Below are 11,634 nucleotides of genomic sequence, written 5' to 3' on the forward strand. Positions count from 1 at the left end.
GAAAGACAGCGACTTCAAATTGCATGGTCGGATATCGACCCCTGCCGAATAACGTCAACCTAGTCGGCAAATAGACACACTGTTGCCTTTTGTAGCCTCTCGAAGGCCGTGATAGAACGACATATTTTGAATAGCGCTAGACATGCTCGCCAAGGCGCGGCCAATTCATGGTGTTAAGCGTCACAAAAGTAATGAGGTGGTTGACACCTGTCAGAGGTACGCTGAGTTACATATATTTGCAATCGTTGAATCAGACTCACGCACGGCTTCTTATCAGTCAGTCTCAAGTGACATACCATATATTATAACCTACAAAGGTAAGACCCTTGTCAGTCAGGCTGTCTGTGACCCTGCAGTGTCAGTGTATTGTACGTACGGAGGCGGAATATTGTGATATAAATAGCAACGCCAGGGGTTCGATGTCAACACCGATTTTGACAGCATCAGATGTAATGTCAAAAATCGTTGTCCAGATATTGAAGGCTGCAGTGCGCCTACCAGCCTTGTGGTAAGCTCGAAGGGTCAATACCTTTACGGGACATCCTCCCTGCCCTTCGTAGGACCCACTCACAGCAGATATGAGCTCACTCTATGCAAACCCAGACAGCTCGCAAGACAACCTGCTTGTAGCATCCTCAGAGAAGGAGCAGTCCGCGCGCTCACGGAAATGGTGGCCTAGGTGGTATCCTTGGGTGGCTCATGCCGTGCTGTTCTGCCTATGGCTTCCACTCTACCTCTCGCTCCGCCCATCGACTGATCGACAGTGCGCGAGACAACTGTCTACTCCCTGTAAGTGCTCACGTTCAGGTCGTAAATGTCAACTAAAACCACTATAGCACCCGCATCAGAAGCTATAGAATATCGTCCAGTCCGTTTCAATGGTTCACTGACATACCCGTCGATCTTCCGAGGTAGCCCATCGCCGGAACTCGATGCTGCATGGGATAGAATATCGACAGTCCGTGAGTGTGCTAAATGCGGATATCTGTCTCCACTACACGCTTACCTTCAGTCTAGGACCTATAGCGATCACGGACGACGACCTCTCGAGGGCGGGCAAACCAATCTTGCCGTCTTTGGTGAAGATTAATAATGATGGGCGATACATTGCAGAGTTGGAAGTCGTGCATCAGCTGCACTGCTTGGTACCGTACCGTGTCATAGATTCAATGAGCTCGACTAACTGACTGCCCTAGAACATGTTGCGCGAGTTCACGCATCCTGAAAAGTACTCACACGGCGAAGAAGATCCTGAGCTGTACAGGAATCACATAGGTCTGCCATCAATAGCAGCCAGAATGGCAGTCCGCTAACTGGAGCAATACTTAGACCACTGCATCGAGATGCTTAGACAGCAAATTATGTGTACCGGTGACACCGGGCTGGTGACCTTCCATTGGGTAGAGGGACACGTGAGCCCTTGGCCCGACTTCAATACATGGCATCAGTGCAGAGACTACGAGAAGATCATGGAATGGCGGGATGAGCGCGTGGTGCATCTCCCGCTAGAGATTTCTGAGGATATCGCTCGGCTGAAAGAGGCGCCATGATGTAGCACGTGCGTTTAGTAGGAGGCTCGCCTGGTGAGGTTTCCGAAGTACAGTTGCATGGACTTTGGCTGCGAGTGAAGAGAGGCTGATGACTGAGTATGTTCGAATGATAATGACTTGCAGGCAGCCTATTCCGCCTCTTCTAAGCCGATCTTGCCTCCGTCGCCAGTGACGTGGACCTCATTGCATGATGGGAGGCGTAGATGTAAAGGTGATGGCCATCGAACTGATGTATAAAGAACAAGGAGAACAGACGATTGGTGCTCGCCGATAGATAATTTCAACGTACCTCTTCAAGCAAAACATGAGCTGCAGCTCCCGTGACTAGTTATATAGCTTCCGCCCTGTCCGATATTGGAACAGGATGTAATAGTCCTTACTAGACCCTCGAGTTTCAGTCTCACACTGAACGATTTTCACGCGTAGGATTCAACGATACCAGAGAGCTGCTGGTATCGTCAGAATGAGCACGATATTCAGATTTGAGCGTGGGTGACTTCTAGAAGACAGCGAAGGCTCAGGCTACGAGGAGAAGGCGTCGATGTTCCATGATATGAGAGAAAGCCTCTGCATCCGGAAGGTGTCGATGTTCGGTGATGTGAGAGAAGGCCTCTGTATCACTTGGCTCTGTGCGTTTCTCGAAGGTATGGGTTCCCACCATCGGATGGAGCGGTTGAAGGCAGAAAGAGTACGCCAGAGCCTGTTGGTGACCATGGCGGTGTGTTGGAACGCGGGAAGCCTCCGACTGGAGTTTAGGTACGGCGTGGGTTTAGATGAATGGACGTGTCTGTTCAGAGAGCATCCGGCTGTGTGAGTCGGAGCTTGCGCGACACGAAGTCCGTCTCTCGAGGACTTCGGCCAGCCTCTCTCCTTCACGATTGAGAAGTTCAGACGGTCAAGGCTTGGGCACATGCGTACGTCATGCCAGTCCCAATCATCCTCAAAGTCTCTGATTCGTTCGATGGAAGACTTTGCAGCTTGTCTTAGGGCGTATGGCCACTGAACTATCTAGACTAGATGCTGACAATTATCGGCGGGGCCATGATGGATATCCTCACAACAGAGTACTAGTTTTCAGCGTCGGTCATCCAGAGGATAACTTCGCAACAAAGGCGTTTCCACAGCAGACGTCGCCTTTGGACGAGGAGCTTTTCTAGCACGACAGGTCAACGCTAGACTGAGAAGTTGTGGATTCAAGCGAAGCAAGGTGTTGCGGGTGGAGATCTCCGTCGCCATCCCGATGGCGTACAATTGACTCGATCTGCAAGATCCCGATCAAACAGTCTTGACATCTCGCCCTATCTCGCCTCTAAAAATCTGTACAACAGCAGCGATGAATGAAATCAGATCGCAGAGCAGAATTCATGCACACGGTCTCTAGGCAGAATCGTAGAAGATAGGCATATCGCAAAACACCCAACAGGGTGCGATGCATCAGAGTCTTACCCGACATTCTTCATCTTGCTCCTTCAAACAGATGCTGAATCCACTGACAACCCGCGTCGCCAGTGAGCCGTGATCGTCACTATATATTATTGTATGGCAATGACACAGGTAGGTAGAAATAGCATCGACAGATGGACGTAGGAGGTCGGACGTTCGAGCGAGTATGACTTCCAGATTGTGCATTCTTCCGCTTTTGCTACCAATGCGTCCATAGATATTTATGGCGCAATGTCGATTCGGCCTCGTCTGAGCATCAGGCACAGTGAAAGGGCCTTGTGAGACGCTGCTACGCGGATCAGTATGAACGATCAAGCAAAATGGCCAGTCGTCACGTCATATACCGACAGAATGTACGTTCGCATCGGTGAATGAGTGATCTGTTAGCCGGATGTTAGCTGCGCCGACGGAGGCTGTCGCAGACTCGGGTCAACCCATATAGCCTGGACACATAGCACCGACGTATCAGATCTCTACGCATGCACAGGCAGCACGAGTGACAATGGCAGACCTTCATGGTAACAGTTTCCGCCCCATCTTCACCAATGGTGCGTTTGATGGAGCCCTCGTCGATACTGGGGCTATTTACGAAGCGCGCGATGCTCTCTAGCTTGTCAGGATCGACGTCGTAGCGCTGTGCGAGCTTGTGCAGCTCGTCGCGCGAAGTCAAGGACTTGCGCTCTTGCAGCAGGTCCTGCAGAGAGCCGGCGACGAGCTTGTTGTGTGTTGACCGCGCTGAGCTCGCCTCGACTTCAGACCGCAGGCGAGTCTGGAAGACGCCCTGAATGCGTTCTGCGTCCTGTCACGATAGCAAGACCACTCAGGACATATGTGATAAACCGACATCGAGTATGCACTTACTGGCCGCACTGTCTGCATATGGTGGTCGACCCTAACCTGTCCCAGCTTGCTGAGGTTGGCCATGAACTGCGGGTCCCTGGCATCCCTCTCGATCGCTTTGGTTGAGTTGAGCACAGTATGCATGCGCCGAGAGGGTGCAAATACCTTCATTTTTCGTCTCGCTTGCTCGAGGAATGCTTGGCCTTGCATGCGGCGCCTCGCCTGGATTCGGCGTACGGGCACCCGCCCATGTTGGTTTAACTGTCCGTGGAAGATGGCGGGCGGGCTTAGACGATGTGCTCCCCATCGAGATGGTTAATACGATTCAGTGTCCTTCACCGAGTGCGTCGTGGTGGCTGTCTCAGGCAACGAGAAAGTCGGCTCTCCACTATGTAGGCGAGAGCATCACGTCACGCAGACGCGCGTCCGCACACTCACTGCGCGTCTACGACGAAGGCTGGCTTTGTCCTGATTTCATCCCAGCCAGAATGCCCACCGTCGAGCAGGCGCAGCTATGGTACAACAGTAAGTCAGATATAGCGTTCACGTCCACGGCGACCATCGCTCATCAGACCGCCAGCGGGCAAGACGTGGTTCACTATTATGCCACCGCTCATATGCCCGTTAACGTTCATCATCGACGCCCCCTTCGGCCGCTTCACGCCCTCGCAAAATAGCATCCTGCTCGTCGATGGTATGTGCACAAAATATCTGGCGCAGTTGTGCGGCTCAACGTCGCGCGTGTACAGGCATCAAGTCCTGGATGTTCATGGAGCTTGTCTCGCCGCTCATGTTCAGCTACACGTACCTGAACGCGCCCCTCACAACCTCCCCGCACCCACCCCTGACGCTCTCGCATCCCTCCAGCCTCCTCTCCGCGCTCTTCCTGACCCACTATCTCAACCGCGCGATCATCTCGCCGCTCCGCACGCCCTCGCGCTCCAAGTCGCACGTCAGCGTCGCGCTCTCCGCCGTGTTCTTCAACGTCGTGAACGGCTTCCTCCTTGGCGCGTATCTCTCCTCGCCTAGCGCACAGGCGTTCCTCGCAGGCGCGTTCGCGCGCCCGTCCTTCTGGGCGGGCATCGGCCTCTGGGCCGCAGGCCTCGTCGGGAACATCGTGCACGACGAGGTGCTGCTCAACATCCGCCGCACCGCCAAGGCGAAGGGCAAGGCGAAAGCCGACGACGACAGCAGGGGAAAGAACAAGCAGGAGCACTACGCCGTCCCGCACGGGTACCTGTACAGCCTCATCTCGTACCCGAACTACTTCTGCGAGTGGTGCGAGTGGTTTGGCTTCGCGCTCGCTGCCGCGCCTCCGCCCTCGTTCGCGTCCTTCGGAGTGCTGCTGGCTACGCTTTCGCCACCGTATCTGTTTTTCCTCTCTGAAGTTTTGTTGATGCTTCCTCGCGCATACAAGGGGCACAGATGGTACCACAAACGCTTTCCGGACTACCCGCGTGATCGGAAGGCGGTCATCCCATTCCTGTTTTGAATTGCTTTTGAGTCCACTCTGTACCTTACAATGCGACTGTACCAATATTTCTTGATACGGGTTTCTCTGGCCCATTGTCCTATGTCTGTTGTATGACCCCGGTTTATGAAGGTAGGCGAAGAGTAAATCGTGTCGTGGTTGACTGCAGTAGTGTTTCAGAAGTCGACCCTGGTTTCCTCGTGCCGGTACGATGGTGTCCGCGGTTGCGCGTATTGACGATACTTCCTACATCCAGACTATTTCAAACACGACTGTTCCCTCATCCGATTCTCGCTCTCAGTGAGTGCAGTTCCATGCCTAGTACCGTGGAGGCGCCCGTTATGGCGTCATCATCCCCGATCTGGACGACAGTGGGCCCCGTTGCACTCCGGTGTTCTGTGGCTTACCTGGATTGTATATAGATACAGGACCTCGTGCACAGTGCTGCCATCTGCAGGCACGTGGATCGCTCACTCGACGTACGAGGTGATCATCTAGACCCACCTCAAGAACGCAAATGGTGACTATATGCGCGTGGACACATGCTTGACAGCATAGAGAAGACATTGCATGTCGATATTCGGTGCACTCGTTGTGTAGCGGCGTCGGCGGAGACTATCCTCCGCCCGAGAGCGCAGGGTATGAAAGCACACTCAGTCGCCCGGGTATCAGCGTTGTCCGTACGTTGTTTTCTGCCTCGCTCGGCAAGATGCTCTTCAAGCACGTCGTCATCATCCTCGTCCTCGCGGCCTGCGCCGCCGTCATCGGCGTAGCGGCGTCTCCCTCGCCAGATAGTGAGTGCCTTACAATGTGCGGAGAGCGCATCTCCGCTGACCGTGTGCGTCTGATGCAGCAAGTGCTGTGATTCCCTGTGTGAGCTCATAGCGGTGTCTCCGTAGTATCCCGGCAGTGACGAGCTTAATATTCAGCCCTGACCGCGGATGAAGTATGCATTACTTGGCCTACTTGCAGACCGCCGGCGTGCTGTTAATGATCCGACCATTGTGAGTGTTTGTCGTGTAGACGGGGTTGTCCACCAGTGACCTGTAATGTGTTTTGCACATAGGCGGATGACAGTGTGATTCTCAGATGCAATTCGATACCTGCCGTCGATGGTGATTGATAGAAAAACGGCAGCACAAATATTTGATAGGACCATAGCTGCGTGGAATGTCAGCGGAAGCCTTCCTCTGGAAGTCTCCCTCACTGCTCTCTAGTCATATGTGACGCGTATTGTCCTTCCGCTGTGTTGGTAGTTCAACAGGATCTTATCGACAGATGGTGTAAGTATGTTTTTTGGACCGGGCGACGGGTAAATGACCTTCAGATCGCATACTTGCAAACGTCATCCATGAACTCCTTTGCTTCATCGCCAGGCGTGGTGAAGCGTTGCGGTGCGCCATTTTGATCAGCTGCTACGTGTGCCTTGCGAAACCGTTCATTCCAGTCAAGAGACGCAACCGGCCCAACACATCGTGACATGCTACGGTGCTTCCTTGAGACGGGGCGCGTTTTCGACAACTTCGAGACGCGCGTGTGCTATGCGCTCATCACGCCATGCGAGGATCTTCTCGAAGTCCCTGCAGCGATGCATGGTGTTGAAGTCGGGGTACGGCTGGGTGTGGCCTTCCACCCAATAAAAGGTGATGACCCCTACGTCTCCGACACACATAATTTGCTGGCGGAGCATCTCGATACAGTGATCTGTGGCACAGCATGAGCGGACCTCCGCTACCGCGTGAGATATACGTGTCACCTATATGCTCTCTGAACAGCCCGGGATCCTCTTCGCTAGAAGCATGCTGACCGGGGTACGTCTGTTTACGCAATATGTCCTGTCTACGTCAGCTGCTTCTCAATCTTCCGAACGGGATGATGTCAACTCACCAGACAGTGGAGCTGATGGACGACCTCCAGCTCAGCTGCGACGGCTCCATTTTCGACAAAGGTGGTAAGGGATGGTCATAACCTCTTTCTAGTAAGCGCAAGGTCGTCCGCCGTAATCGCGAATGGTCCTACATGCCACGGTGAGCGACAAGAATCTGTCTGCTCGTCTGAACAGGGAGGAGCACTCATACACACTCACTGACTTCGGTAATCCTCTTCCACGCGGCATCAATCCCCGGTGAAGGCGTCCCTCCGTAGACAGATGAAGACGTCAGGGAACCGTTGAAGACGATTGGGTGATACGCGACGGCCTCAAGAACAGGTGCTATGTGTTCTAGATGAGCATTCTGCGTCGTCCCAATGCCAGTACATACAGAGAGTTGTTAACAGCCGTGCGCACTCTTGGTCACTGCGCGACCGGTGAGAGCCATAGACCAAGCAGCGCGAAATGTACAAGCCATGGACACCACTTGGCCACCAGGATGCGCCGCTTCTGCGCCTGCCCTGGCAGGTTCCATAGGGTTCATGTTCCCTGTGAACAATACTAACTCATGAGACTCGTTATCGCTGAAGACAGTCTTCATAGTAGCGGGAGGAAAGGCAGCAGACAGTGAGAGAACAGTATATCTCCTCCGCAATGGCTTTATCCAGAGCTGAGTGGCGCCCTGCAAAATGATTCGAGCTCACTAGCATATCATGTCACTTCAGCACTATGTCACGTGGATCTCGGACTCCATATGGGACCGGTTCGGAAATCCATGAAAGACATCGACGTTCTGTTTGCTACATGGTATCTCCATCATGATGACAGTGGCTCACCATGAGCGCGATACGGACTGATCAATATCCTCTGCTTCGTCGGACCCGCGTCTGGTACTGTACTTGACATATCAACATGGTTCAAGGCCTAGGAATGATTTCGGCGGTCGAAGGATATCAAGTTAGCGCACATGATAATGAATATTCTGGGTCACAGATGGTTGAGAATAACCGAACACCAAACCCCCTGAATACTCTGTTCCAACTTTGAGTCAACTACTAGCGGAGGTAGAGCTCCAGCTGTCTGTAACGGCACGTTACAATGTGTCACGAGTTGGCACGGCGCCTAGCCGTTTTTTAATTTTTTCCCTTTCGCGGGCTCGAACCCGCGACCTCTGTACTACTTGCCTGATACGGACACATCATATCTACTGTATGATTAGATTAGATGGGGTGGCAGTGCGCGGCACAGCTCGGGCTCCGCTGACACAGCCTCTCTGACTCACCGGCCCTCAGGGCCGCATCAGCATGCTGCGCACGGACCAGCTGCGCACAGACCAGCTGCGCACGGACCAGTGCGCACAGCCTGCCCTTATCTCCCCATGTATATAAGCCGGCCTCTGCTGCCCTAGGGACCTCAGTTTCGACCTCTTGTCCCTAGGTCAGTAAGCTCTTGTATTCTCTTACTTACCTTACACTAACTAATACATTCTCTTGTCCCTAGCCTTAGGTTTGAGCACTGCTCACCATCGCTTCGGTGAGAATCAGTCGAACGCCCCCAGCTCCTTTAGGTTTTCCCCTGTCGCTAGACCTCAAGTCGCGACATTAGGTCGAAACTCCACAAAGCTGCCGGCGTTCCTCGGAACCCCACACACTCACTCTCCTTTCCCATAGGTTGGGTGGTGCGCACCCCTACTGTACCCCACGATACGTAAATAGCCTACTATACATCGCCAACACTAGAGAGACGAACTCTTCAGTACCTGCGCTTCAGTGAGTGGTACTTGTCCTCACGGACGCGTAGCCTTGGTTCCTGCTGCATAATAGTCAAAAGCAGTATTGGGCCCTACGTGAACTGCAAATCTCAGTGTCATCTCGGGCGCCGTAGATGTAAGCTAGTATAGCATGGCCTTTTGTAGTACGCACACCTCCCTTTCCTCCCCCCATCCAACGTGGCTGCCTGCCAAGGCCAAGTTCACGCATTCGACTCTCAGGACCTCATCGACGTCTACCTCCCAGACGGCCCTCAGCCCGCCCTCTACCGTTGCGAGCAGCAACTGTGCCCCAACTGGACACCCCGATTGATCGCAGAGGATTACCCCCGCTACAAGGCGATCTGACGAGTGCAACATCCGCTCGGTCCTCGAAGCACCCTTGCATCTCGATCCACCTCGCGGCACTCTTGCCCTGTCTCCCCCAGCTCCCGCCTTCCCCAAAATGTTGCCGAATCCAGTCAAGTACGAGGAGATCTCCCTCCATACCCTGCGCCAGAGCCTGAGCCTGAGGAGGGTGCAGGTGAAGAAGGAGTCTCGGAGTCCGAGTCCGCGGATTCTACTCGGTCCACCTCGCCGACAGCGCTCGCCCCCGCGTCAGCAGTCCCTGACGTACGTGACCCCCCCGCCGAACTTTCTCCAGTGCCTTCACTGCCGACTCTGCCGAGAGGCCGCTCAAGCACTCGCTCCTCTCGAAGTTCGACCAGCGGAGGGCCACCACAGCCGCCTCCGCCCCCGCAGCGTCCTCCGTCCCCCCTGATGCCGATAATGTCTTCTCCCACGACCACCCCCAACAAGGAGACCCTGAAGCTCCTCCTCCCTCTCCGCTATGACAGCAAAACCGTCATTGAATGTGACAGGTTCCTATCGCAACTCCGCATCTACTGGTTGATCAATACGTCATTGACAACCATCGAGCTGAAGGTGCAGGTGGTGCTTAGCCTGCTCGACGGAGATGCCCGCGCCTGGGCCACTCCGTACTTCACCCAACTCGCATCGGTGCAGATGGGTGTACAAGGGGTCACAACCCCCTTCAGGGACGAAGCAGCCTTCACTGCCGCTTTCAAGGCTCGCTTTGGTAATCTCGACGATGAGGCGGTGATACGACCTACAAAACCCTAACCCCTATTCTGGGTGCGACCTAAAGGGACTAGAGAGACGGCTTATAGTCTAATGAGAGGGGAGTTAGCAGCAAGGTGTCCCGCGGTTCGAGTGAACACGAGAAACGCCTTCGGAAAAGGCTACGAACGCTAGGGAAGGTACGCGGTGGCTTCAACACGTCGTCGAAGCTACTCGGAGGCTGTGGAAAGTTAGCGACGATCGAAGCTCGGCAGAGCTCTTCGACGTATCGTAGAGAGAAGGGACACGATTCGATAGGGGGGACTTAACTAGGACGCGGTTCGAGGTGCAACGCAGTTCTTCAACAATAGTCGAAGTCGAAAGGTTCGTCGAGACGGTATCGACGAGTGAACGCAGTGGACGAGGTTTCGAGGTTACGCAGTGAGGAACAAAGTGACGCAGTTGAGGACGTAGACACAGGGCGAACTCGACTTATGAGCTCTGAACTCGAGGGGGGGGAACGGATCTTGTATTTTTGGGGAGAACTACGACAGATTTTATACTACACAGGATGCTACGACTATTCGAGAGTGGCATACGGGTACAAGGGGCTTTGCATTGTTCCTCAAGAAGCTGCCTCACCGAGGGGCACATACCAAGTCCATCAGTAGAGTGACGTCATGCTGAATGCGGAGATGAAGGGCAACATATGGCCACTTCGGACCGGTAGCCGTCATGAAGGCATGCCGCGAGGTTCGATACCTAATCGGGAAAGACCGGCTACTTCGGTGTGGCTTGGAGCAAAGCGCGCGCTTGGCCGAGCGGCGTCAAGTGGCCCTATTGTTCGCCGAATGCGGAAGACGTTCCGAGATCTACGCACGAGGCATCGGGAAGACCGTGCCGAGCTTCGAGTAAGCGTCGCGCACCGTCGAAGGTGTCGAAGAGCGTCGAAGTCGAAATCGAAGTGTTGGGGGACTGAGTCGAAGTGCCGGGCGGGATGCGAGTGCCGAAAAGAGGTGAATCGGGGCCCAGAGGGGCTTGGCGCCTATCATCTCCTCCCTATTGAAATTTGGACCGCCCTCGGTCCTCCACGTGATGCGAGAAGCGCGATAGTCGTGAACGGATCGAAGCGGAATGGCAACCCGGGTAGACTTCGAACGCCACGTGGCCGGCGCTAAATGCTGGTCGGAAAGGGGTTATAAGCAGGGTAGACTTAGCCTTATTTTCCCCATCCCATCGTTCCTTCGTCGCTACCTCGCCGTCCTTTTCCACATACTCGCTGCTTTCTACGATGTCTGCTCACTCTGCCACCCCTGCCTCGACTCCTTCGCTCGTCAACCGCCACCTCGCCTCGCTGCTTGTGGTCCTCAAGGCTCCGCCGACCGCCGACGCCACGCTCGATGTGGTCGAAGAGTGGGCTCAAGACTTGTCGCCACTCGTCGTAAGTCGTTTGTTAACCTGCATAACCCAGCTAACCCTTTGTTTTCGAACAGCTTTCCTATCGCAAGGCCCTGGGCGCCATCCGCGACGAGGAGACGGAGTTGCGCGTCGCCGCCGCCGTCAAACAACTCGCCAAGCGGGCGTCGGAGTCGTGGGTTGAGTGGGCGCGTGGGGACTGGCCCGAGCTCGCGAC

The 11,634-nt window shown here is 54.5% G+C and overlaps 6 protein-coding genes across 6 annotated transcripts; 4 read left to right on the forward strand and 2 right to left on the reverse strand.

Moving 5' to 3' along the window:
* Positions 1-452: 452 nt before the first annotated feature.
* POSPLADRAFT_1046850 (hypothetical protein) lies at positions 453-1,550 on the forward strand (the record flags this gene model as incomplete). Its single annotated transcript, XM_024479137.1, has 6 exons — positions 453-508; positions 608-789; positions 870-962; positions 1,018-1,145; positions 1,197-1,275; positions 1,330-1,550. 6 exons carry the CDS (start codon positions 453-455, stop codon positions 1,548-1,550), a joined length of 759 nt encoding a protein of 252 aa, XP_024338303.1.
* Positions 1,551-3,376: 1,826 nt separating this feature from the next.
* POSPLADRAFT_1046852 (hypothetical protein) lies at positions 3,377-4,140 on the reverse strand (the record flags this gene model as incomplete). Its single annotated transcript, XM_024479138.1, has 4 exons — positions 3,377-3,436; positions 3,505-3,792; positions 3,855-3,949; positions 3,999-4,140. 4 exons carry the CDS (start codon positions 4,138-4,140, stop codon positions 3,377-3,379), a joined length of 585 nt encoding a protein of 194 aa, XP_024338304.1.
* Positions 4,141-4,300: 160 nt separating this feature from the next.
* Positions 4,301-5,603, forward strand: POSPLADRAFT_1170171 (hypothetical protein). Its single transcript, XM_024488087.1, has 3 exons — positions 4,301-4,358; positions 4,414-4,527; positions 4,583-5,603. Exons 1-3 carry the CDS (start codon positions 4,322-4,324, stop codon positions 5,323-5,325), a joined length of 894 nt encoding a protein of 297 aa, XP_024338305.1. The 5' UTR covers positions 4,301-4,321; the 3' UTR covers positions 5,326-5,603.
* Positions 5,604-6,787: 1,184 nt separating this feature from the next.
* POSPLADRAFT_1034133 (hypothetical protein) lies at positions 6,788-7,775 on the reverse strand (the record flags this gene model as incomplete). Its single annotated transcript, XM_024476997.1, has 5 exons — positions 6,788-7,008; positions 7,031-7,121; positions 7,192-7,226; positions 7,391-7,525; positions 7,592-7,775. 5 exons carry the CDS (start codon positions 7,773-7,775, stop codon positions 6,788-6,790), a joined length of 666 nt encoding a protein of 221 aa, XP_024338306.1.
* Positions 7,776-8,478: 703 nt separating this feature from the next.
* POSPLADRAFT_1144002 (hypothetical protein) lies at positions 8,479-10,064 on the forward strand (the record flags this gene model as incomplete). The annotated part of the gene is made up of 7 exons (XM_024485646.1): positions 8,479-8,554; positions 8,612-8,615; positions 8,675-8,707; positions 8,845-8,943; positions 8,975-9,054; positions 9,139-9,213; positions 9,418-10,064. The coding sequence occupies 7 exons, from the start codon at positions 8,479-8,481 to the stop codon at positions 10,062-10,064; spliced, it is 1,014 nt and encodes a 337-aa protein (XP_024338307.1).
* A 1,228-nt stretch (positions 10,065-11,292) lies between these two features.
* On the forward strand, positions 11,293-11,609 carry POSPLADRAFT_1057286 (hypothetical protein; the record flags this gene model as incomplete). The annotated part of the gene is made up of 2 exons (XM_024480896.1): positions 11,293-11,442; positions 11,495-11,609. Coding segments are annotated over 2 exons (265 nt in total), but the record flags the coding sequence as incomplete, so codon positions are not given.
* Between the last annotated feature and the right edge of the window lie 25 nt (positions 11,610-11,634).

Source organism: Postia placenta (assembly GCF_002117355.1).
Source record: "Postia placenta MAD-698-R-SB12 unplaced genomic scaffold POSPLAscaffold_8, whole genome shotgun sequence".
Classification (NCBI taxonomy): Eukaryota; Fungi; Basidiomycota; class Agaricomycetes; order Polyporales; family Adustoporiaceae; genus Rhodonia; species Rhodonia placenta.